The sequence below is a fragment of the Rhododendron vialii genome, chromosome 5a, assembly GCF_030253575.1.
Source record: "Rhododendron vialii isolate Sample 1 chromosome 5a, ASM3025357v1".
Taxonomy (NCBI): domain Eukaryota; kingdom Viridiplantae; phylum Streptophyta; class Magnoliopsida; order Ericales; family Ericaceae; genus Rhododendron; species Rhododendron vialii.
The window spans coordinates 37,257,068-37,278,100 of record NC_080561.1 but is presented as its reverse complement, the minus strand read 5'-3'; the positions used below and the strand labels follow the sequence as shown (position 1 = coordinate 37,278,100).

The 21,033-nt window shown below is 37.8% G+C and overlaps 3 protein-coding genes across 6 annotated transcripts in view; 2 read left to right on the top strand and 1 right to left on the bottom strand.

Moving 5' to 3' along the window:
• The window catches only part of LOC131326361 (putative F-box/kelch-repeat protein At3g17540), a 45,366-nt gene that overhangs the window by 23,050 nt on the left and 1,283 nt on the right, over positions 1–21,033 (bottom strand). The gene's annotated exons all lie outside the window — the stretch shown is intronic.
• LOC131327883 (transcription factor-like protein DPB) lies at positions 4,998–11,089 on the top strand. The gene is made up of 8 exons (XM_058361007.1): positions 4,998–5,037; positions 5,142–5,185; positions 6,121–6,183; positions 6,277–6,421; positions 6,947–7,014; positions 7,928–8,026; positions 10,543–10,613; positions 10,875–11,089. The coding sequence occupies exons 1-8, from the start codon at positions 4,998–5,000 to the stop codon at positions 10,915–10,917; spliced, it is 573 nt and encodes a 190-aa protein (XP_058216990.1). The 3' UTR covers positions 10,918–11,089.
• Positions 13,689–19,550, top strand: LOC131326360 (uncharacterized). 2 transcript variants are annotated; one of them, XM_058359116.1, is made up of 2 exons: positions 13,689–13,817; positions 18,128–19,550. In XM_058359116.1, the coding sequence occupies exon 2, from the start codon at positions 18,128–18,130 to the stop codon at positions 19,316–19,318; it is 1,191 nt and encodes a 396-aa protein (XP_058215099.1). In that variant the 5' UTR covers positions 13,689–13,817; the 3' UTR covers positions 19,319–19,550. The 2 variants fall into 2 exon arrangements, with proteins under 2 accessions (XP_058215099.1, XP_058215098.1); XM_058359115.1 differs by lacking the exon at positions 13,689–13,817 and adding an exon at positions 14,041–14,152.

The following is a 21,033-nucleotide window of genomic DNA, read 5'->3' as shown; positions in this document are numbered from 1 at the left end:
AAATCTAATTTGATATTTATGGTAATAACGAGTAAATTATTAGGTAAAATTCAAATGAATAACAAAGACAATTACTACATGATTTCCTTTTACAAAATTACACGATAATTGCATGGTTTCCTTTTACAAAAGTACACGATAATTACATGGTTTCTTATCTCACAAAAGAAGTTACTCCTATTGGTAATCTATCAATCTTTTAGAATTTTGAAATCTGTAAATCTTTTCAAACCCTATCTTTTCAAAATCATTCCAAACTCTTTAAACTACTCAACTCACGTTTAAAACGTGAGAGGAATACATACCTCGAATAATTCTTTTGGAACCACAAGTGAGATTCTAATGGTCTTTTTTCATTTGTTATTTTTTTAAGCCCTACTTGAATTGTTTGGATTTTGCTTAGTTAAAGAACGATGTTAATTTTTTTCCATGTTGGGTGAATATGCCACTGTAGATTTCTTCGCTCGAGTACAAAATTAATTTAGAGGAAGACCGATCAATTTTCCAACTCTAGTGTAAGCCTTGATTTAATGTTTTACTTTTTTTGTGTTGGCTAATAATATTTTTCCCTTTTCCCACATGCACGGATGACCAATCAATTCTTTTGCAGGATGGATCGAGAGAATATTAACCCTAATGTAAATCACTCCAAAAGAAAAAGACAAATACTTGAAAAGGAAAGTTGCAATTTTTGCTTTGGCTTCGAACAAAATTGGTAAAACTTTTGTATTTTCATCACAGTTCACGCCATCAATCTCTCTCTCTCTCTCTCTCTCTCTCTCTCTCTCTCTCCATTGATCCCCAATCTCCATATTCTGAACCCTCCATCTCTCCCAAAACAAATCATTGTTGCAGTAAGGCGTTCCGTTTTCTTTTAAAATCTTCTTTTTCAAAAAAATGTAATTTCAAACTCAAATATAATGAAAATGAAAAATATATTTTTAATTTTTTTCGCACCGTTTAAAAGATTTCAATGAGAACTATTAAACAAGATCCATATTGGTAGGAAAATTATTTGCGTAAATATATGATTTTTGAGCTTGAAATTACCTTCATTTTCTAAAAGTTACTTTTTTTGGAAATCGGAACACCCATAGTCCCTCTCACAGTCTCTCCCTTTTATCTTTTGCAATTTGCATTTTTTAGTTACTTTGGCAACGTCTAATGTTTATCTCTCCTACCAATTTCAAGTTTTTAGATTTAAGAGTTGAAACAATTGACCAAAGACCGCAACTGGAATCGACTTTCTACGGTAACAATCTCCCTCGCTCTTTTTTCACTTTGTATTGTTCTCTCTCTTTTTTTAGCTCTAACAATTTAATATTTTTTATTCTAACACAAAATCATGGATGTTTTCGAGTTTCTTCCTATTAACTTTACAAAATTACTACTTAGTTATCTTTATTTTTATGGTTAAAACTAAGAGAAAGAGCAGGTGATTGCGTTTTGGGGCATTTTTCTTTGTTTGTATTATTCATGATTAACATGCCAGCAAAGTGAAACCGTGTTCTATAAAAGTGATTTTTTTTTAACGAAACAAAAATGAAAGTTCAATCACAAAACATCGTTGACAAGTGTATTGGTTGCATTCCACTAGAAATCATTTTGTAGTGTTACATGTAGTTAGTATAAAAATCTATGGAGACCAATAACATCCTTTAATGTATTCCTCTGATTTTTATTTTTAATTTTTTTTTATGTGCTTTGTCTAGATCGAGGCCATGTATCCACATTCGAGGAGTACACAATTTCGAAGTTGTTAGGTAAATGTATGTATCTCAATTCATTCCTAGAGTAGAAGGGAGGGATTATTATATGTTTACGAGGTGCTATTTTTTTTTCTGTTTTTTTATTTTAATAGTGAATCGGTGGTATACCTCATGTATTTTTTAGCAAAATCGTCAAGCTAATTAGAACTTAGTACAAAGGAGTACCAAAGCAAAACTTACTGATCCATTAGTTCTTTTCCTTATGATCGTGCTTTTTGAGGGAGCCCTCAGAGTTGAACGAGAAGTATTCTCAGTAGTGTTTTGTTATTTCTGAACATATTCTTTCTAAACAAAAGTCAAATAATTCTATTTAATCGTATTGCACCTACGTTTAAATTCAATATGCAGGTATCCAGAGATGGAATGTGGTGGTGGAGGTGGAGGTCATACTGTTGGTTATCCTCTTTTGAATGACTCCCATTCTATCTTCTTCAATTCATTTTACACTGCTGGCTACCATTCTATATTTTTTGTTGGTAGCTGTTAAATGTTACATCAACTATAGTGGCTTTTAATTTTGGTGGGTAGACCTCCACTTTGTACTAAATTCAATAGTCTTTAGTCATATTGAAAACTCTTTTGATTGACTTAGTGAATATTTGTGATTTGAATAGCAGCTTCGAAATAGTTTTGATTCCTTAAGTAATATTTTTGATTGAGAGTATGCAATTTCGTTGTTGATAGTGCAAGAAACTTTTATTAGAGTAATGCTTTTTAATACAGTAAGTGTTTTCAGACACGGGCTCATTTGTTGAGAACGTATTGCGTTCTGCCTTCAGGCACGGGCAACAATAGATTGAAAAAATGTTGATAAAAAAAAATATGGATTGAAAAATTGTTTGTTCAAATTAAACAAATCAAGGAATATGCTTGAGTTACTGTTTTCCACATAATTGGCAAGGTTAGGCTGGGGTTAATATATTGCGCGTGAGTCCAAAATTTATTTATGTGCGCTGATCGTTCGAGCCGTGTCATCCGGGCATGCACTAGTTTTCTCTAAAAAATACACTCCAAATCCAAAAAGGAAACTCAAATTCGTATCCGTAGTAGCGGGAACAAGCAGTGTCCGTCTCGGAAGAAAAAACGAAAAAGAAAAATCCAAAAAGCTTTCCAGGGTTTGCGCTCGACTTCTTCCAGAGCACAGATCGAACGAATATTGAACTCCAGGTATCGATTTAAAACCCTAACGTCCATTTTCATTGGTCGATTTGAATTCTTAAATTTGTGTATATACGCAGTTATTCACACGCATTAATGTTGCTTTCTCTAGCTTACATGAAGAAAAACGTGATCTCGTTCCTGTTGATCGGTTTTTTTGTTCGTTGTTTTGGGGTCTGTGAGAGGTTGAGATCGAAGAGAATTTCGACATTTATTCGTGTCGTCTTGGATTGTCCAATTTTCTAATGATCCGTTGATGGGAATTTATGTTGTAGATGGAAGGGAACGAAATTTGTTACACTGGCGGACGCAGGATTTTAAACTAGTGGGCCCAGATTGTGAACTCTCCTCCTTGTATGTTAAGACATACACTTAGCTCGAAAGATGACAAAAAATGGACTCTATAGCTGTTGTACATCGATACTTAACTAGCTTTTGGGAAAACGAGATTTTCATGTATATACGTCGCTGTCGTATAATGTTATAGGCGCAGAAAATGGTTGATAACTTGGAATTTTTGAAATTTTTTTGGACACATATAGGAGTTTTAGGGGGGTTTTTTGCTCCCAGGGGACTTGCAGGGGGGGCAATCCCATGGAATTGTTTCAAACGAACTTGAAAAATTGCATAACTAGTGAGAATGTTGGGAGTGGCGAAGGGACGGGGCACCAGCCCGCACCCCTTTGTGTCCGCCCTTGTTGTTAGGTCTCAATGTGATTCGAAGGTTATGCTGAAGATTGAAGATCCTGTTTGAGAGATTCGAAGGTTAATAGGTTATGTTAAAGATTGAAGATCCTATTTGAGTTTATTGTTTCTTCGATAATCATACTTGACAAACAATGCAACCCTTGATTTAGCTCAATCCCTCTAGTAATTAGGCATATGACTGTATTCTTAACCTAGGACTACAGATGTTCTCACTTATCAAAAGACAAACCACAGGTGTTTCTCATGTATACAAGTGATCGAGTTGAATGGGAAAGATGTTGCCCACTGGGGCTGTGTTTGTTGATGATTGACTGAACCTTGCTATGTCCTTGTGTTCTTCCTCACTATTTCGTTTCATCTATCTTCAACACTATGCCATCGCCACATTTAGGAAAAATGCACTGTAGCCCACTATGCCACCCCTAATTCTTGACGAGTTATCACTTGTGGCCGTCCCTCGATATAATTAGGACAATCCCTTGCTAATTAGTTGGTTTCCCAATTATCCACAGGATTCATGGTCTGGCTATATTATCTTGTTACAATTTCCAGAACTCTATTTGATTTTCAAAATGCAGTGGAAATCATTTCCTTGTTGCCAATGTGATCTTTCTTGCCATGTTTACAGCAAAAGATCAGTGTGTTGTTTGTTGATTTATGTCTTCTATTTTGGTTATCACTCATCTGTTGCAGGTTTATTGTTTTGGAGATATCTTGCCTACTTGCCAATTAAAAGGGTTATTGCTGGCTTCATTTCTTGAGGTAAGAAGTGGGGCTACCAGCCGCTACTAGATTGTTATGGATAACAAATCCTTCGGAGGGTTTTTTGGTGGCTTTGGTCATGAACATTCTGGTCAAGAATGTTCTATTCCAGCATCAACAAACCGTGATAGTACTGCAACTGCGTATGAAGCTTCGCAGAGATCACACCAGTTGTCTATCCGTAATGATGGGTACTTACCTCATTCCTTTCGTTCTTTGCTTTCATTTCCCAAAAATCCTTGTAGACAATGGACTGATTATTCCAATGGTGCTTCTGCTATTTTATACCCATACTGGGGAACTGGTTGGTGCTTTGATTTATTTTGTATCAAGGATTTGTTTCTGTATCTAACTCCATACTTTGGTTCCCTAAATAGTATCGACGTAAAGAAAAAACGTGTATCAAAAATTACTGGTGGGTGCCTGTGCCAGATCAGTATCACAATCCAGTAATTTATTTTATGTAGCTTTTGTCGCTTCCAAGTTCCATACCATCATCAGTGCTGTTTCAATTTGTTCTTGTCCCATCAATGGTACTTAGGAATGTTTAACTTGTTTTTTTTTTTGTTAGTTTTTCTAAAAAATGATAGAAAGTGCCATATGAGGGCAGTCAATTATATGGAGTACAACCAAAGCTTAGGTTTGGTAGTGACCTTCTAGCTTTACATATATCTTATGCATTTAGTAGTACTGTTCACCAGAATTATGATGATATTGTTTGAACCTGCTTTGATTTCTTTCCAGTTGGTAAGAAAGTGGAGAGCAAGGGAAGAACAACATATAGTGAGGTATTTTTTTCTTTCTTCCCTTCATCTCTTTTCCCTTTTTCTCTTACAGTGTAGCTTTTTAAGTTTTGCTAAAGGAAAACAAATTTGCAGGGGAGAGTCAAGAGAGTTTTTCACTCTATATTGTGCACCAATTTAACATCGGTTAAGCTTTTTGGACATGCTTTTTAAAAATAAAAAATAAAAATCCTGAATGGTGATTTTGGGAATTTATTTGAGGACTTAGTGAAGATAAAAACGGTAAACGAAACAACAAAGCATAAGTAAAATGTTTGTAGAATGCAATGGCTGAGTTGTGACCTGTTATTTCAAACATCAACCCAACAAGATTTCTTTAATCGTCACCCAAAAAAAAAAAAAACAAGATGGCTTGTAAGTTGTAACTATGAAAATTTCACCACCACTTCATTCCAGTGCAATATTTGTTAGGTAATAATTAAGAATACAGATCAGTCATAACTAGAAGCACTAAGATTTACTTAGTTTTTCAGGATTGCCGACCTCCACGGCTCACACCGTAGATATATACGAAGAAGAGTTATAGTGATGGCTGTGAGGTTAGCCAGTATATCTGATGCTTGGTTTACATCATTAACTTACTGTAATACACTTCCCTTAGTACTCGGAAGAGATTTTGCCAAACCCGACAAGATTGTGTAATTATATGTAAGAGTAGCAATTTACGTATGAAGACCTAATTGGCCTGGAACCGTTTGTCATTACCCATTCAGAGTACTTCCTTGTAGCTATCCAGTTTCCTAATTTAGTGAAATCACTATGGGTAACTTTTAGCCTAAGACATGAAATTTAATTTCCCAAAGCTCTTCTTGGTTTGATCTCCTTAGCTATTTTACTTTTAGGGCGAGTGCCTATGTCTTGCCACATTACTATATTTACTTTAGCTTGAATTTATTGGTTCCTTTGTTCATGAGGTCTAGGTTGCTGATGAAATTGTAGCGGAATTTATTGAAGCAAACAGTTCAGCAGTTTCTCTGGATAAGGTTTCATCTAACCCTAGAATCTTATTTTCTGTCAATGAGTTTATTATGGTGAGCTAGGTAATATCTTAATACGTGATGTTTTCAACTTCTTAGGTTGAGGAGAAGAATATACGGAGGCGTGTATATGATGCACTAAATGTTCTTATGGCACTGGACATTATCGTTAACGAAGGTAAGGAAATTCGGTGGAAGGGTCTTCCTAGCACAGATGTGAAGGGTATGGAGCAGAATAAGGTTGGCAATGAAACTCCTTTTGTGATATTAATGAGAGAACCTTCTGCCTCTCTCCTGCCTCCCCTACCCCTCTCCCTCCACTTGTGTACGTGTTTTAATGATGCAAGACAGGAACACTGGATCTTGAGGTCACCGTGTGGAAATAGTATGTAATTTTCTTAATCCTCAGGTGGTGTGTTTTGAGCGATCTATGATTTGGTGGCTTAGAGGGGAGTGATGGAAAAGGGTGAGGCCTGGACTGAGATGTTGGATTAATTTCCCAACAGTTAAGCTTTTGGGACAACTGATGATTTTTGCTTATTCATTGCCCCGTATGAACTATCATTTGTCTTGCAGTGGTGAATTATACTCCAATTATGGACTGGTTTTTCCCCTAATTTTATAGATAAAAGAGGGGCGTATGCTGTGTATGTCTGTCTCGTCCTGTCGTAATATTTCATCACCAGTTGATTCAGAAAGTCTCAAGCTCAGAACATAGCAGTTTCGCTTTGAAATATTCAATTTCAATTAATTCTTTTATCTTTGTAAGCATTGCGTGTAAAGCTGATGAACCAAATTGGAAAGAAACCAGCCTACTTGAAAGATTTGGAAGAACAAGTAAGCGTCATTTGGTCATTTCTTTGTTACCCCTTAGAGAGCAGTATTGTAACCAGAGTTTGTCTGAGTTCCGAGGAAATACATTTGCCTCCTCTAATAGAATATGAAAAGAGACTTTATATTCCATTAATTGGCACAGAATCAGGAACGTGTCAACTCTCAACACATATCAAACTGTTTTGTGACACTTTTCTTTTTTCTTCCACTACAATTAAAATATAATAGTTTTATAGAACTGTCACTACTCTCACTGATTGCGAAGGTAGATATTTATTTCCATTGCATCTATTCCAGTAAAATTCCTCTGCATGGGTGCATACTATTCAATTAATAGTACCCGGATTCAGTCAATATCTGAAATACATGTGTTAGTCATACCACTGACTCGGAAACCGTAATCTTGGGTTCCAGGTTACAGTGTCAAATGGAAATGGTTCATTGTCAAGCTTCGAGCGTGCATGTGGTTTATGCATTCTGAGATTTAGGCAAACAAAATACAGTTATCTCAGAGAGCTTGTTTGGAATATGCTGTGTAGTTTGTCAACTAAAAAACTGGCTTTTTGGTGGGGGATCAGCTATTACAAATACTCTCGCGTAGATTCCATGTTGATGTTTTGTCGAGTTTCATGATTTCTTTGCTTTCCCTATGGAAGTACGGAGACTTGGGTGCATATTAGACTTGGTTCACTGAATAAGGAAACCAGCTTTTACACTACATAAATATCTTTAATCAATGCAATTTTTTATTTTTATTTTTATAAACGATAATAATGGGGTACAAAATTAGTTCACGAGCTGGGTTTGATTTACATGGGTTTTCAGTTAGTGGTGTGAACAGTTATTTGTGTTGGTTGTTGATATTTCTTTCTGTTGTACTAAATTTAGAAACTGGTTCATCTTCTTTCTAATCTAGATTACAGGTCTCCAAAATCTGATGTTGCGTAATCACCATCTGCTTGCTTCTGGAAATAGCCCTTCTGGGGGGTTCTCTTTGCCGTTTATAGTAGTCCGGGTAAATATTTCTTCCCTCTTTACTTTTAGCATATACATTTATAATTGGGCAACTTTGCACTGCTTGTGCTCCATTCTGATTGTGGTAGCAATGCGGTTCCACTATTCTTTTTCTCAGTTTTGGTAATCCATAATTTTATTGAAAGAACACAACTATAAAGAAAAAGCAAGGCATTTCATTCCTTACTATTGCAGAAAAAACAGGAAGAAACAAAGAACCTATGAGAGAGAAGCCTGCAAAACGTACTCCAACTAGGAAACAGAGCACATAGGAGTGCCTTGCCAGGATTGGCAGGGCAAAGAGTGAAAAGGGGGAGGGCTTTAAAATTTTTTTTTTTGGGAGCACTGAATTCTAACATCAGACTTCAGACCTAACGTTTTGGAGGACTGTAAGTTTGAGGTCTTTTTTGGATCCCTTTGAACTTGATGTTGTTCCTTTCTGGCCATATTAATACACTGTATCAGCCCTAGCCACTTTCCTTATAATGCTGTGAAAGGAGTTCCTAATTAATTAGTTAATTTGCATATGACTGGATGAGTCAGCTTATCTCATCATTCCAGTATATGGTGAGCTTGAGATATGCCACAAAAGTAGTCAACCTGCTGCCATATGTGCCTCGAGTAGTGGCAATGGAATAAAAGATGGTGAAGGTCTTCGTTTTGTGTACTAAAGAGGGACAAAGAGGGGAGGTTTGGATGTCCCAGCCCAGAATTTTGTCTTTTGTTTTCAGGCAGCCTTCAACAGCACCATCCAAAAACTAAAGCAATTCCTTGGAATGGACACGGGATACCAAATAAGGTGTGTCATTGCACTATAGGGTAACAGCTGATAGCATTCCAAGTAGCAGCTACTTTTAAAGCAGGTATAGACAAGTAGTCCATTGGACTTGATGCTGCCAAGAGTATTGAGGGAGAAAACTGGGAAGGGGATAGGCTGGGAAAGGCCATAACCATTTGGTCATTTACACCACAAGTAAACACTTTAGTATTAGTAGGAGTCCCTGAAGAGGCTATCATCCTGGGGCCAAAATAGATGCTGAGAGGGCCTTGAGGGAGCCAAGTTGTATGCCATAGAAAAGTGTTTTTCCCATATCAATAGCTCAAAGACTCGGCAATTTCCTCCAAGAACAGTTTGAAGGAGTTCCTAGGGTCCAGAAGCAACCATTCTTGATTAGGTGTTTGCAACACCATTGCACCGAAAAAGATTGGTGCCTAGTGTATATAGACCATGTATGACTTTAGAAGGATGCATAGTTGTAGTCTTGAAGTATCCTTCTACCAAGCCCAACCTCTTTTCTTTGGAAAACAAACAGTATGCCATGCCATGCTTCTTTGTACCACTGTGGAAGCCTTTTGTAGTTTGTTTACAACTAGTAATTAAGGTTGGATTCTATTTTCTTACGTTGGGCTTTAACTTGTTCCACTGTAGAAGTAATTCTCTTTTAGGACTATGACTTTCCTAAGTATCCAATGCTAGGACCCGAGAACCGGAGGATACACTTCGATTAGCTTCCACTCTTCTTCAGTTTGCTGATTTATCAAATGCTACAATTTTATCTTTTGTACCCAACAGAGTGAAATAGTCTAACTGACATGCCATGTCTGAATTGGTAATTCATTGATCTTCATGTCTTTGTGTGAGTATAACCAGAGATGCACAGCTCATTGGATGCTTACTGTGGTAGGAAATTTGGTATTTCGTTCCTTTTGTTGGACACAGTTTTGGGATACATGAGTGTTATTTCTGTGCATCAAATTTTTTAAGTTCTTGCAAATAAACCAAACTTAAATTGTTGTCACAGGGTTTCAATTTACTCATGTAATATAAAACTGGATCTGGCTAATAAAGGACTAATCTGCCCAACTATGGCTTGGTACTGACCATATCAGGTGTGGCTCTGTTGGGTGATTCGATTGGTGACAATTGTACACCTTTATAGTGGCCTTGGGAGTGTTTCTTGCACAAGGCATGATCTAAGTTGACTTAAGACTGCATATAGATTCATCAGTGTTCTAAATGGCGCTCGGCGCTAGTCGGCCGGCGACCCGCTGCCAAGCGCCTAGGTGGCCACCGAGTGATTCGGCATTTTTTTTCAAAATATATATTTTAAAATGTTTTAACGGCAATTAAGCTCCGCCAAGCCCGCCGCCTCACTCCGCCAAGCCCGCCGCCTCACTCCGCCAAATCTCTCTTAGCTGCCAAGCTCCGCCAAGTTCTGCCAAATCTCCAAATCCGCTGAACAAGCCGCCGAGGGTGAAATCCTGGCGCCAACCTGCTGCCGAGCGCCTAGGCGCTGCCTAGGCCGCCATTTAGAACACTGAGATACATTGTCTGGTGACTTTTGTTTCTGGTCTTTTGCTCTGTTGACTAATGTTTATAAGGAGAACCTCTAAAAGAGCAAGTAGATTGTGCTTCCCTGCTGACATTACTTGGCACTCTTGAATCTTCATTTTCCTTTTGCACACATTTCTTTGATCTCGAAAGAATGTTTTTATGATGGCTCCCTCTCTACACAGACAAATCCTCATGCTACAGTTGAGATTGAGACATCTGAGGACATGCAGCTTGTACATTTTGACTTCAATAGGTACGTACAGGGTGATTTCTTCCCTCGTTGTACTAGTGGTCATTTTTCTACCATGTTCAAAATTGAAATACATACAATTGTATGCCAAGCGCTCCATGATCTTCTAATTTGACTAATTTTACCTCTGAATTTACTGATTAAAGATCAAAATAGAGGCTAATCAGTGAAAGAGAGATCACGCGAGAAGTAGCTAAGAAAAGTGCTTTCGAGAAGGTGATTGTGTGATACTTGGATTAATTGCTATTCTTATCTTGTTAGCAGCACCCCCTTCTTGTTGCACGATGATGCTTACATTCTCAAGTAATTGCGCTGCTACCAACATCCAGAGAGTTGAAACAATTCCCAGAATTCTTCGTTTCTCTCTTCTTCAAGCTCTGACGTTGCATCTGGTGGAACCAAGTCATTCTGCTGGAATTCTGAAATAGACATGTCGAAATGAGTCTTTTGACAACAGAAGTTAATCCACAACATATTTGTACAAAACGAGACCAATTTATTGAATGCATGTTGGTGCACTTACAAGGTCCTTTTCTCAGTTACAGTGGTACGGGTGTGATAGGTGATGCGCGATACTTGGTAGTGATATTATTTGCTGCCAGTATGAGATTGTTACTAACCTATATGATATTATTACTAGCTACAACTTTATTACTAGCTACAACTTGTACGGTTGAGGCACGAAAGAAAATCATGTTGTTTATGTTACCAGTTTTTGATATTTTGCAACTTGGTGAGCGAGTATAACAAATTGTAGCTTGTCAGACATTTGCTTGTCTTCAAAATGTCAAGGTTCATTGGTTGATGACAGTTCCTGTATTTTCCTTGTTTGGCTGCAAATTTGCCACTGCAAAAATTCCGTGCAGTTCCATATCCTGTATAGAGGATTTGTACCAGAGGTTTATCGTGGCATTATCATATTCTTCTTCATTATATTCTCAAGAATTCTTTTGGTTCAAAGTTTTCTATCCCTAATGTCAATGTCTGTGTGTCCCAATGCATTGCTAGTTGCACGATCATTTTGAAAATTCATTCATATTGTGTGACTATTGTATTGGGAACAATGATACAGGAAGGATAGCTGATTCATATCCTTATTTCCTAATAGAGGATGTCAATGATGAAATCTAAATGCGGATAAGAGAAATGAGGAAATCTAAACCTTGGTGGTAACACAGTAAGCCACTATTTTCCCAGTTTCTTACGATACATTATAACTAGCGTAACAGATTTGGTAAACGGAAGGAGTATACAGCCATTTTTCCAATCAATGTGATAAATTTTGTACGGCGTTACTAGTTCAGTTCTGATTACCAATTGCAGGGGAGCTTCTGCATATGTCCATGCAAAATCTATCCAAAACATGAACAACTCCTTTTCAGCAGATATTAGCAGAAAACACCTACATATGGTATCTTACTTAGTTGTATTTTGATCAAATTCAGTAAAATATGATTAAACCAGACATTTCATCCTGCTGAAAATAAGAATTATGGGTACGTACTTCAGAAAAAATATGACTTACTCGCATCACACATATATCAAGTAGCGGCGGTACTTTATATTGTCTCATCTGAAAGTGCACAGAATACGCAAATTGTGTCAAACAAATTTTTTTTTTTTTGACAAGCGTAAACCCCAGCCGGAATTATTTATTCCTCAATATAGATTGACAATGATGACGTTAGCTACTTAGTTTGATGACTTATTTTTTATATTGTACTAGCTTGCTTTTTCTTTAGAAATAAATGACGTTAGTCTAGTTCCTTTTGACCTAAAAATGTGATTTGATTTTGATTTATGATTGTTACAAAACTCTTCCTTCATTGTTATAAATCTATATTCTTCACGTACATATCACAGTTGCACTCGTACCTTACTTTAATTTCTTCAAGTTTTTTTCCCCAGTCGTTCACACGCTTCGCAATCGAGAAACAACATCTATTGGATGCACCGACTAACAATTTTTATTTGGGTAAATTTCACTGACCTCCTCTGAGGTTTTGACAAATGCAAGTACCTCCCCTGAGGTTTTGATAATTGCACTAACCTCCCTTACTCTACAAACTGTTGTTCAGATTCCCCCGTTCCGTTAAATCAACACTAACGCCTTTAGTATTTGCTACTAAATGACTAAATGGCCCTCGAATGTACGTGAACTTAAAAATCAATTCTTCTTGTTCTATTTTTTCTAATTGGTATTTTTAATGTTAAATTATAACTAACTAAACATATTTGGTCAAATTTGAATAATTACTAATACATCTTATATTTCAATGATCATTATTTTCATAAAGTTAATACTTTTAATTTGAAGTTAATGTTTTCTTTTTTCTCTTTTCGGGTGCTGTTAATGCCACGGGGTGTTTTGTTTCTGCCACGGACATTAATTAGACATAATTGTAAAAAGGCTTAATTGCCCACCCAGCAATCAAAATTGTACTCCTTTTAGTGCATTAATTAGTGTTCAATCCTAGTGCCTTAGTAGCATTGGCGGAGTTAAAAATGGAGAAACCATTATGCTCGGATAGAGATTTTAGAAATTATTGGTACTTCAGTTTTGTTTTAATCGTATCAACTTAGTTTTATGGAAAAAAGATTTTGGTTGGAGTCCGACTATTGGTACCGAAGTTTGGGGTACCAAAAATACACAACGGTTCGCGGGCTACTTCTGGATCACACACAAATAATCCGAATCATTCATTAATTTTAAAAAAATATCCGAGTGGCCTTTCAAAAAACGAACTCAATTGGATATGTATAAGTGCTTAATCCAAACTTCAAGTAGTCATTCAGAATTCACGATCATAAACTCCGAATAAGCAATTGAAAGATTAGATCAACAACTTACATCCAATTGAGCTGATTTTTTTTCCGCAGGGGCCACTCAAAAAATTATTTTCAAATTAATGAATAGTTTGAATTATTTCTGTAGAACTTTTGTGTGAGGACAAAAAAGGACCCCACTTGCCGTTGTATATTTTTGATACCCCAAGATTCGGTACCGATAGCATTTTCGTTTTGGTTGGACCTTGTGACAGTGGAGTATCAAATTAGATTAGGAATGCCGATAGCATTTTCAAGCTCGGAGAGGAGTGTTATTGGTTGATTTCGGCGTTTAGAGTTCTAGGCTTCATTCATCTTGTGCCTGAACTCAATTTTTTTGCGGATGAAAACATACGAGTAACTCATTTCATCGTGCTCAAGGTATATAAACAAAGAATCACAGATGAATTGTACAGTTACATTAAATATGATGAAATTAAGCGGGAAACTTTCTGAAAATTTCCCTCTCAATTGAATTAATTTGAATAATTTTCCCTCTTCATTCCTCAATTAATTTCCATCCCCGCCCCTTATCTTGGCCCAATCACCCAAATTTCTCGAAACCTTACAAACACCACAACCCCCACAACCCCACCCCCCCCCACCCCCCCCCCCCCCAAAAAAAAAAAAAAAAAAAAAAAAAACCTTCATCCCCCGCGTAGGATCCCGCGTTTGCTGTGGATCTCCCCCAACTTCATCCCCCACGTACGATCCAGGTCTCTCTCTCTCTCTCTCTCTCTCTCTCTCTCTCTCTCTCTATTTGTTTGGTGTTTTCTTTTGTTGTTTGCATTTCTTTTACGAGTGCAGAAATGAATGAACATGTAAAACTTATCTTTGTGGTGTAGCTTCTCTCCGTCGTTGTATACTTGAGTAAGTTCAATGTTCCATTTTCATTAGTGCACGCTAGCATGCTTCCTGGGGTCTACTTTTCTCTTACTGCGGCGTTGGTGGATGGCATAGATTCTAATTCCAAGTGATTTCCGCCTATAATAATAAAATTCGTAATAATTTTGAATTCCATGGGGTAGTTTATCGAGTCGTGTTTCAAATACTCTTCCAGAGTACACTCAGATACAACAACAATAATAGATCTAAACCTTTTTCTTCCATTACAAAACTGCAAACGTAATCTAGTCAGTTTTTTCGCCAGTTCCTGCAGACAGCTGAAGCATCAAGTAACGAATGTGAGAAATGGATTTTGGATATTGAAATGTAGGGCAGAGCCCCAATAGAGCTCCGTGGATATGCACTTTGATATCAATATTTTCTTCTACCCCTATTGAACATCATCTATATAGGAAGAGACAAAGAAATATCTAGATACACCTGTCTCATATTCCTAGGCAACTTTTCATTTATTTCCATGTGTATCCTAGATGTATGTATATTCATCAAGCATAATGAATTAGCCCACAAAATACTAGTACCGTAGAAAATTGTAGTAACAAGTCCAATCCTGGTGCATAGTCCTTGTTGAATCATCCATGTTGCTTGCCTGGCATCTTCTTATTAAACACCGAGCCTCTTTGCTCCTATCACAACTTCATTAGTTTTTTTTTATCCAGATAGTTTGGTAAATTCCCCATGAAAGCAAAGACTTGATGCTTCTTCTGTTTTCCCCTTCCAAAATAAGGTTCAGGACCATTGATTTAATTTATTGTGATAGTTTTTAGTAAATTGGAGTATAAGTGTTTCCATCGGCTCTTTACTGAGGGTGTTTGCACTTTGCAGTGCCTTTGTTAATTGCTCAGTCTGAGAGAATGTATGTTTCTGTGTTAATATTCAAGAGAGACTCTGTATTGTCTTTCATTCTGTACTTTCTACTTGTAATGCCGATTACGAAGACGAAAGAGGAATATCCAGCAGGGTTTTGCCATAGGCAATGGAACAAAGACGTGAACCAACTTCTCAATCAACTTATCTAAAGAGCAAACTGTATCTTCTAGAGTGATCCTAGACCATGTTACTTCTTGGTTGAATCCCTTTAGTCATATGTTTCGGGCTAAAACCAATATGCAAAGATGGATTTTCATTTTCCCAAAGTTCTTCCAATTTCGCCTACCTGCATCAAAGTTCCAAAAGCCTCGACGCCTTGTTGGAAATGATCATATATATCAACTGTACACATGTCAATTTCTTTTTGAATCCAGACAAGTACGGTTTGAGATTGAATCACCAGAACTCGCCACACTATAGTCATCGGGATGATGCCTTCTTAAACTAGGCATCAAATCATTCGTGTGGCCCGAATTAAGTTTAAAGCTCTCCGAGTAACCCAATACAAGTACCAAGAATCAAGATATATCTCAGCAGGTAATTCCACTGGGATCCTAATGCCTTTCTCAGCAGGGGAAAGGGATAGAATGGTAGTCTCTACAGCTCACAAATCTTTTAGCCTATACATAAGTAAATCTACATGTGTGTTCAAATGTGTATATAAGCACTCAGATGATTTTGGTTGTTGATTTCTCTCCAACTTTCATCCATACGGACGTGGGCTTGCATATAGTTGGTCATGGTATAGCTGATAGTTGGGATGTGTACTTACAAGAACGATGCTCCTTGCCTTGTCCCCTTTAAACTTCTTGTAGTCTTCTCTTACCCAAACCAATTTTTTTTTGATAAAAACAAGAGAGATCAATAATTCCCCCCCCCCCCCCCCCCGTGTTATTAGAGCAGAGCCCTAGAGCTCTGATGAGCGAAGTTCCATCAATGGTGTCCCTATGATCATCTTCTTCTTCAATTTCATCCTCCTCTTCTTCCGCTACAACACTTCCTTCAATTCTTAATCTTCTGGTTGCCAATCTCAATTTGCTTGTAAACCCAATGTCATCATTTGGACGAGTTATGTTCAGATTCACTTAAGCTTATGAATTCATCATGTTGATGGGTCTCTGCAATGTTCAAAACCACTGTTAGGGCAAGGGTGGAGCCTATTTCAATGGATGAATTGTCCTTCATTATATGTTCTGAAGCCTTGCATGCAAGAAATCATCAGCAACAACAGAAGTAACATAGTTGGCTATTCAGTCGCTAAAAGTTGAAGTTCATCTCAGAATCCTAACAGCAGAGGAGAAGCAATCTCAGAAACCTAACAACAATGGCAATAGACCAACGGGCAGAGCCTAAAAAGGTGGGTCCCCATTTTAATAGAAAGAGGGTTGGAAATAAAGGGCGAAGATCTAGTCATGCTAGAGGTGGCTCTAGTCCTAGAGGCAGAATATATTCAACACCCTATCAGTTTCAATACCACTTTAAGCCTAAAGCTTGTTGAATCTGTGGTAGAGGCCATGACATTGCCTTCCGTTACCGGTAAAGAATGGATTCTCACTTTCAGCCTCAGTTTCCTTCTTTGAGTTTTGCAATCTAGTTTTGGTGCATCCATGGTTACACTCCTCCACCTCCTCCCAATTGGTGCCTTGATTCTGCTGTACCAAATCATAGAACCATTCATTTGAAGAACGTAAGTTGCTATGAGCCCTATCATAGTCTTGACAAGTTAATGTAAGTGATGATTGGAAGTCTAACTTATTTTTGCAAACGAAACTGTAGTGGTGGCAAGGCCCGTATGAGATTTGCTGCTCCGGGACCATACCTACTATTTGCATTGATTTTATATTGTCTCGTGTTGGTTTATTTAGGTTGTGATTCATTTTTCTGGTTTTTGTTTTCTCTAATACGGAAACAAATTCCTTTCGGATCCTTATTTGGTATCCCATAGTCAAGTACTATCCTTGGATGAAACTCTCCTAACAATTAATTGCCGGCATATGTTTCTCGTTGTAGCGTCTTTAGTGTACAAAATACCATGCGTTTCTAAGTATGGGGCAGTATCAAGACTTTTAAGAAAGGGATCATAATCGATCGAATGCCACAGACACCCAATATAGATTCTGCACGTGTTCTCTATGTTCAACTAATCAATTTCAACTAAATTTCCTCCAATAGCAACTATAAGTGAGTGTGTGAATGCATAGAAATCCATCCATTGGAGTTGCTTCATGTACTTGTGTATGGGTTCGTAATGCGTGTGCATATTAACTCTCACATTTCTGCTATGAGGTTTTGTTGCAAATGCCTGATAATTTTGAACCCAAGGCAGATATTCTCTTATGTGATTCTGGAAGTAAATTTTTTCCTGTGTCTGGTCCATTTTCCTTATGGACTGTGAATGTTCTTGGGGTTTTTCATTTTTAGATGATCTTATGTATTGCCTTTTCAGCTTATGAGGATCATGCTCAGGGGCGGAGGTGTGTAGGGGCCCTGGCTCCCCGAGCATCCGAATTTTAAATTTTTTATTTTATAAATTCTTGATTTTAAATACTATTGATAATTATTCGTGTATAGTTAATTATAATCTTAATAATTTTGCTTCGATATGATAAAAAACTGTTTATTTTACATTCTCATTTCTCAATTTCTTTCATAAATAAAAAATAAGCACAAAGCATATTGAAATAGCCTAAAGAATCAATTCAATGTGCAAATGTAATGAGCTGAAAAGTAAAAACCTTATGATATAATAATTATATGTTCCGACAAAAAATGTGTCTGTTAAGTTGGCCCTCCTGTTCACAAAATACTGGCTCCGCCACTGATCATGCTGTGTGTTTTGTCGTTTGATTCAATGTTGGGTGTCCTTGGTGGATTTGTGATCAAGTTTGTCTTATAGTTTCTTTTATCCTCATTAGATGACTGCACGAGCAGTTCTGAATGGGAGAGCAGGTTGCAAAAACTATAAACTGGTTCCCTGTTCGAAGAAAAAGGTGAGTGGTGAACCTTCTCTGCCTGATGAGCTGATATTCTACATCCTTGTTTGGCTTCCGGCCCACGTTCTTTACAATTCAACAAGGTACGTTTGTTGGCAGTGGTATAAAATCATCCACGACCCTCTCTTCTGCAAGGAACAACTCCTTCATTCCAGTACTGGCTTGCTATTGCAAGACCACCATGTTCCACATATTGCTCAATTTGCAGAGTTTGGGGAAATGAGTGCTACACTTACAGACATAAAATTTAAGTTTCCTAGCCGGGTTTTGTCTACCTGCAATGGTCTAGTACTTTTTTGCAATCCACATGATCCTTCAACATTGCATGTAGCTAATCCTCTCACGAAGCAAACGGTAACTGTTCCTCCATTAAAATGCCATCCAGATGGCTCTTGTATCTCATTTGCTTGTGCTTATTCGAAGATGGGGTATAAAGTGCTGTGCACCTATGGGCCTGATGGGGACAAACACAACTGCGTGATGTTAACTCTGGGCAAAGATAATGCATGGAAACAGATTAACCGTCAAAAGTTGTCTGATCGAGGATGGAGTATGATCAAATATCGTCCATTCTCTATAGGACAATTTCTCTACTGGGCTGATCGTCGAGAAAAGTCTGTTGTTGTTTTGGATGTGGAATCTGAATTATTTAATGAGTTTCGTAGCCCAGCAGTTTTGACTTGGAGAAGTCATACTTCTATCTTTTATCAACGAAGAGGAAGAACACTAAGTTGCTCGCTGATGACTAAGTGTAGAAGTTTGATGGATGTTTTGGTCTTATCTGATCCTACATCTGGTGAGTGGAGGATGCTCTACAAAATTGACTTTGGTGCTCAAAAACATTTATTAACCGGCATGAATCATGCCTCGTTCCCTCCTTCAGGGGATGAAGCTCTTCTTTTTGTCCCGATTGCTTGGGTGAACAAGGGTGATGTGCTGGTTTTGTATATTTCAAGGCCATCAGGTTATTCGGGCTCCTATTTTGCTTTCAATGTCAAGACTGGAAATTTCTTCAAAGTTGGGAGTAAGGATTATTGTGTCTTTGATGTTTGTTGTGGTTATGCCCACAGCCTTGACTCGCCGACACCCACCGAGGTAACAATTCACAAGTAGCAGCAGCAGCAGTAGTGGCCATAGAATCAAAATCTATGTCTTAACGTCGTTCTTTTTTTTTTTTTTTTTTGGTACTTTGGAAATTCATGTCTTAATGTTATTCGTGTCAGTATTATCTATTCCTGAACTTCTTGTGTTTGTTTGTGGAAGTGACAGTGAGACTATCCCAGCTAATAAACCTTGGATGTGTTTCTTATTTAAGTTAATAACATCAATTGTGTTATTGGTTTGAGACGTTGGTTCCTTATTGGAATCTGAAAGGTTAAGGTATTTGTTTGGGACTTTGGACTTTTGGGTATGCCACTTTGTGTGTGAACCTATGAGTTGTGTGGTTGAGCCTTTCTTCTTGTGAGAGGAGGTAATAATTAGAGGGAGGCTTTTTGTGAGGGAGAGGCGAGGGAGTAGTAGCTTACCCGTTTTCTTTTAAAGTGTTGGTGCCCTAGGCTTCGTGGGTGGAGAAGGTTGAGGAGATATTAGCAATGGTTGCTTCAGCTTTTATCATGTTGGAATCCATAGTGTGGAACCTTGTTTCAGTACTAAGAGAGGTGTTTGTGGCTGGTTCTTTTGTTAGTTATGCTGTCTGGTTGGATGAGTTCTCTTTGTGCACATTTCTTTACTGTGTACCTCTATTACCTTAGTCTGATCGCTTGTTTGATGGCCCTCATAATGTTGACTGTATTTGTGGCATTCATATGGTGTAAATGTGCTCATGTTCAGATGTTGTCAATTTGGGGGTTTGTCCCATTGTTTTCTACCTACCCTTGGGGGGGTTGTCCCTTGGGAGGTTTAGGCTTTCCTGGGGGGCATGTCCCTAGATTTCACATGCACCATTCTCTGCTACCGCTGTCCAGTTTATGGTGAACTGTTATGTGCTGCTACTGTCTGTTCTTGTTGTTATGGATGTTATGGCTGTCTGTTCTGTGTTCTGTTTACTTGAGCCAGATCCTACGGCTGTATCCTACTTTAGTCCAGCAGCCAAGCAGCCTAAATTCTTGTAATTCTTGTTAAGAAGCAGCAGCCAAGCAGTCGGATGTTTCTCTGCTGTGTTATCACTGTTATGTGAAAATTCTGAAGGGAACTGCTGCTATTGTTATTCTGGTCTGTCCTGTGCAGACCAGCATCTGAAGTGTCTGGCTGCGATTGAAGTGTGAGCTTAGCTGCTGATCTGTAGAACATGTTGAGGCTGCTGCTGACCTGTTTTGCGGCTTCCTGGTTTTGAGGGCTGCTGCTGTTTTTATTTACCTGCTCGGCCCTCCGGAGCTAAATGAGCTAAATGAGCAGTGTGCTGCTTTTGATTGTCATGGTTAGCTGCTGCTAGTTCAAGCTAAATCTAAGTCATAGCATGCTGCTATGAGCCTTTTGTAAATGATCTGATTGCTAAGAAATTGGCGTTAGTAACCATTATGGTTTCATTTTGTCCTCATTATCCTCAATTGCCCCGTTGTTTCTGTTCCCTCTATTTTAGATGGCATGGAAACATCTGGTATCTTCTAACTTAGTATATTGTAGCCATTTGGCATTAGAGTCAATTTTCTTATTCTTCTTTTCTTTCTTTTGTTTCCTCCTGGGGTATGCTCTTTGTAGGCTGTATATTCGATTATCATTTTTTTCTATTTCAAGCTAATTTACCCAAAAAAGCCTCAATTGTGTTTTCTCACTCGTTATTTGTGTTTCTAGGTTCAAGTTTTATTGCTGATTGCTATGGAATGCCGTTT

What these genes read in the sequence shown, in the direction of transcription:
- LOC131327883 (XM_058361007.1), top strand. Translation starts at nt 4,998, where the DNA reads ATGAGGGCAGTCAATTATATGGAGTACAACCAAAGCTTAG. An exon ending in GAAGAACAACATATAGTGAG is followed by an intron (nt 5,186 to 6,120) that starts GTATTTTTTTCT and finishes CATGAGGTCTAG; the next exon opens with GTTGCTGATGAAATTGTAGC. An exon ending in TGAAAGATTTGGAAGAACAA is followed by an intron (nt 7,015 to 7,927) that starts GTAAGCGTCATT and finishes TTTCTAATCTAG; the next exon opens with ATTACAGGTCTCCAAAATCT.
- LOC131326360 (XM_058359116.1), top strand. Translation starts at nt 18,128, where the DNA reads ATGACTGCACGAGCAGTTCTGAATGGGAGAGCAGGTTGCAAAAACTAT.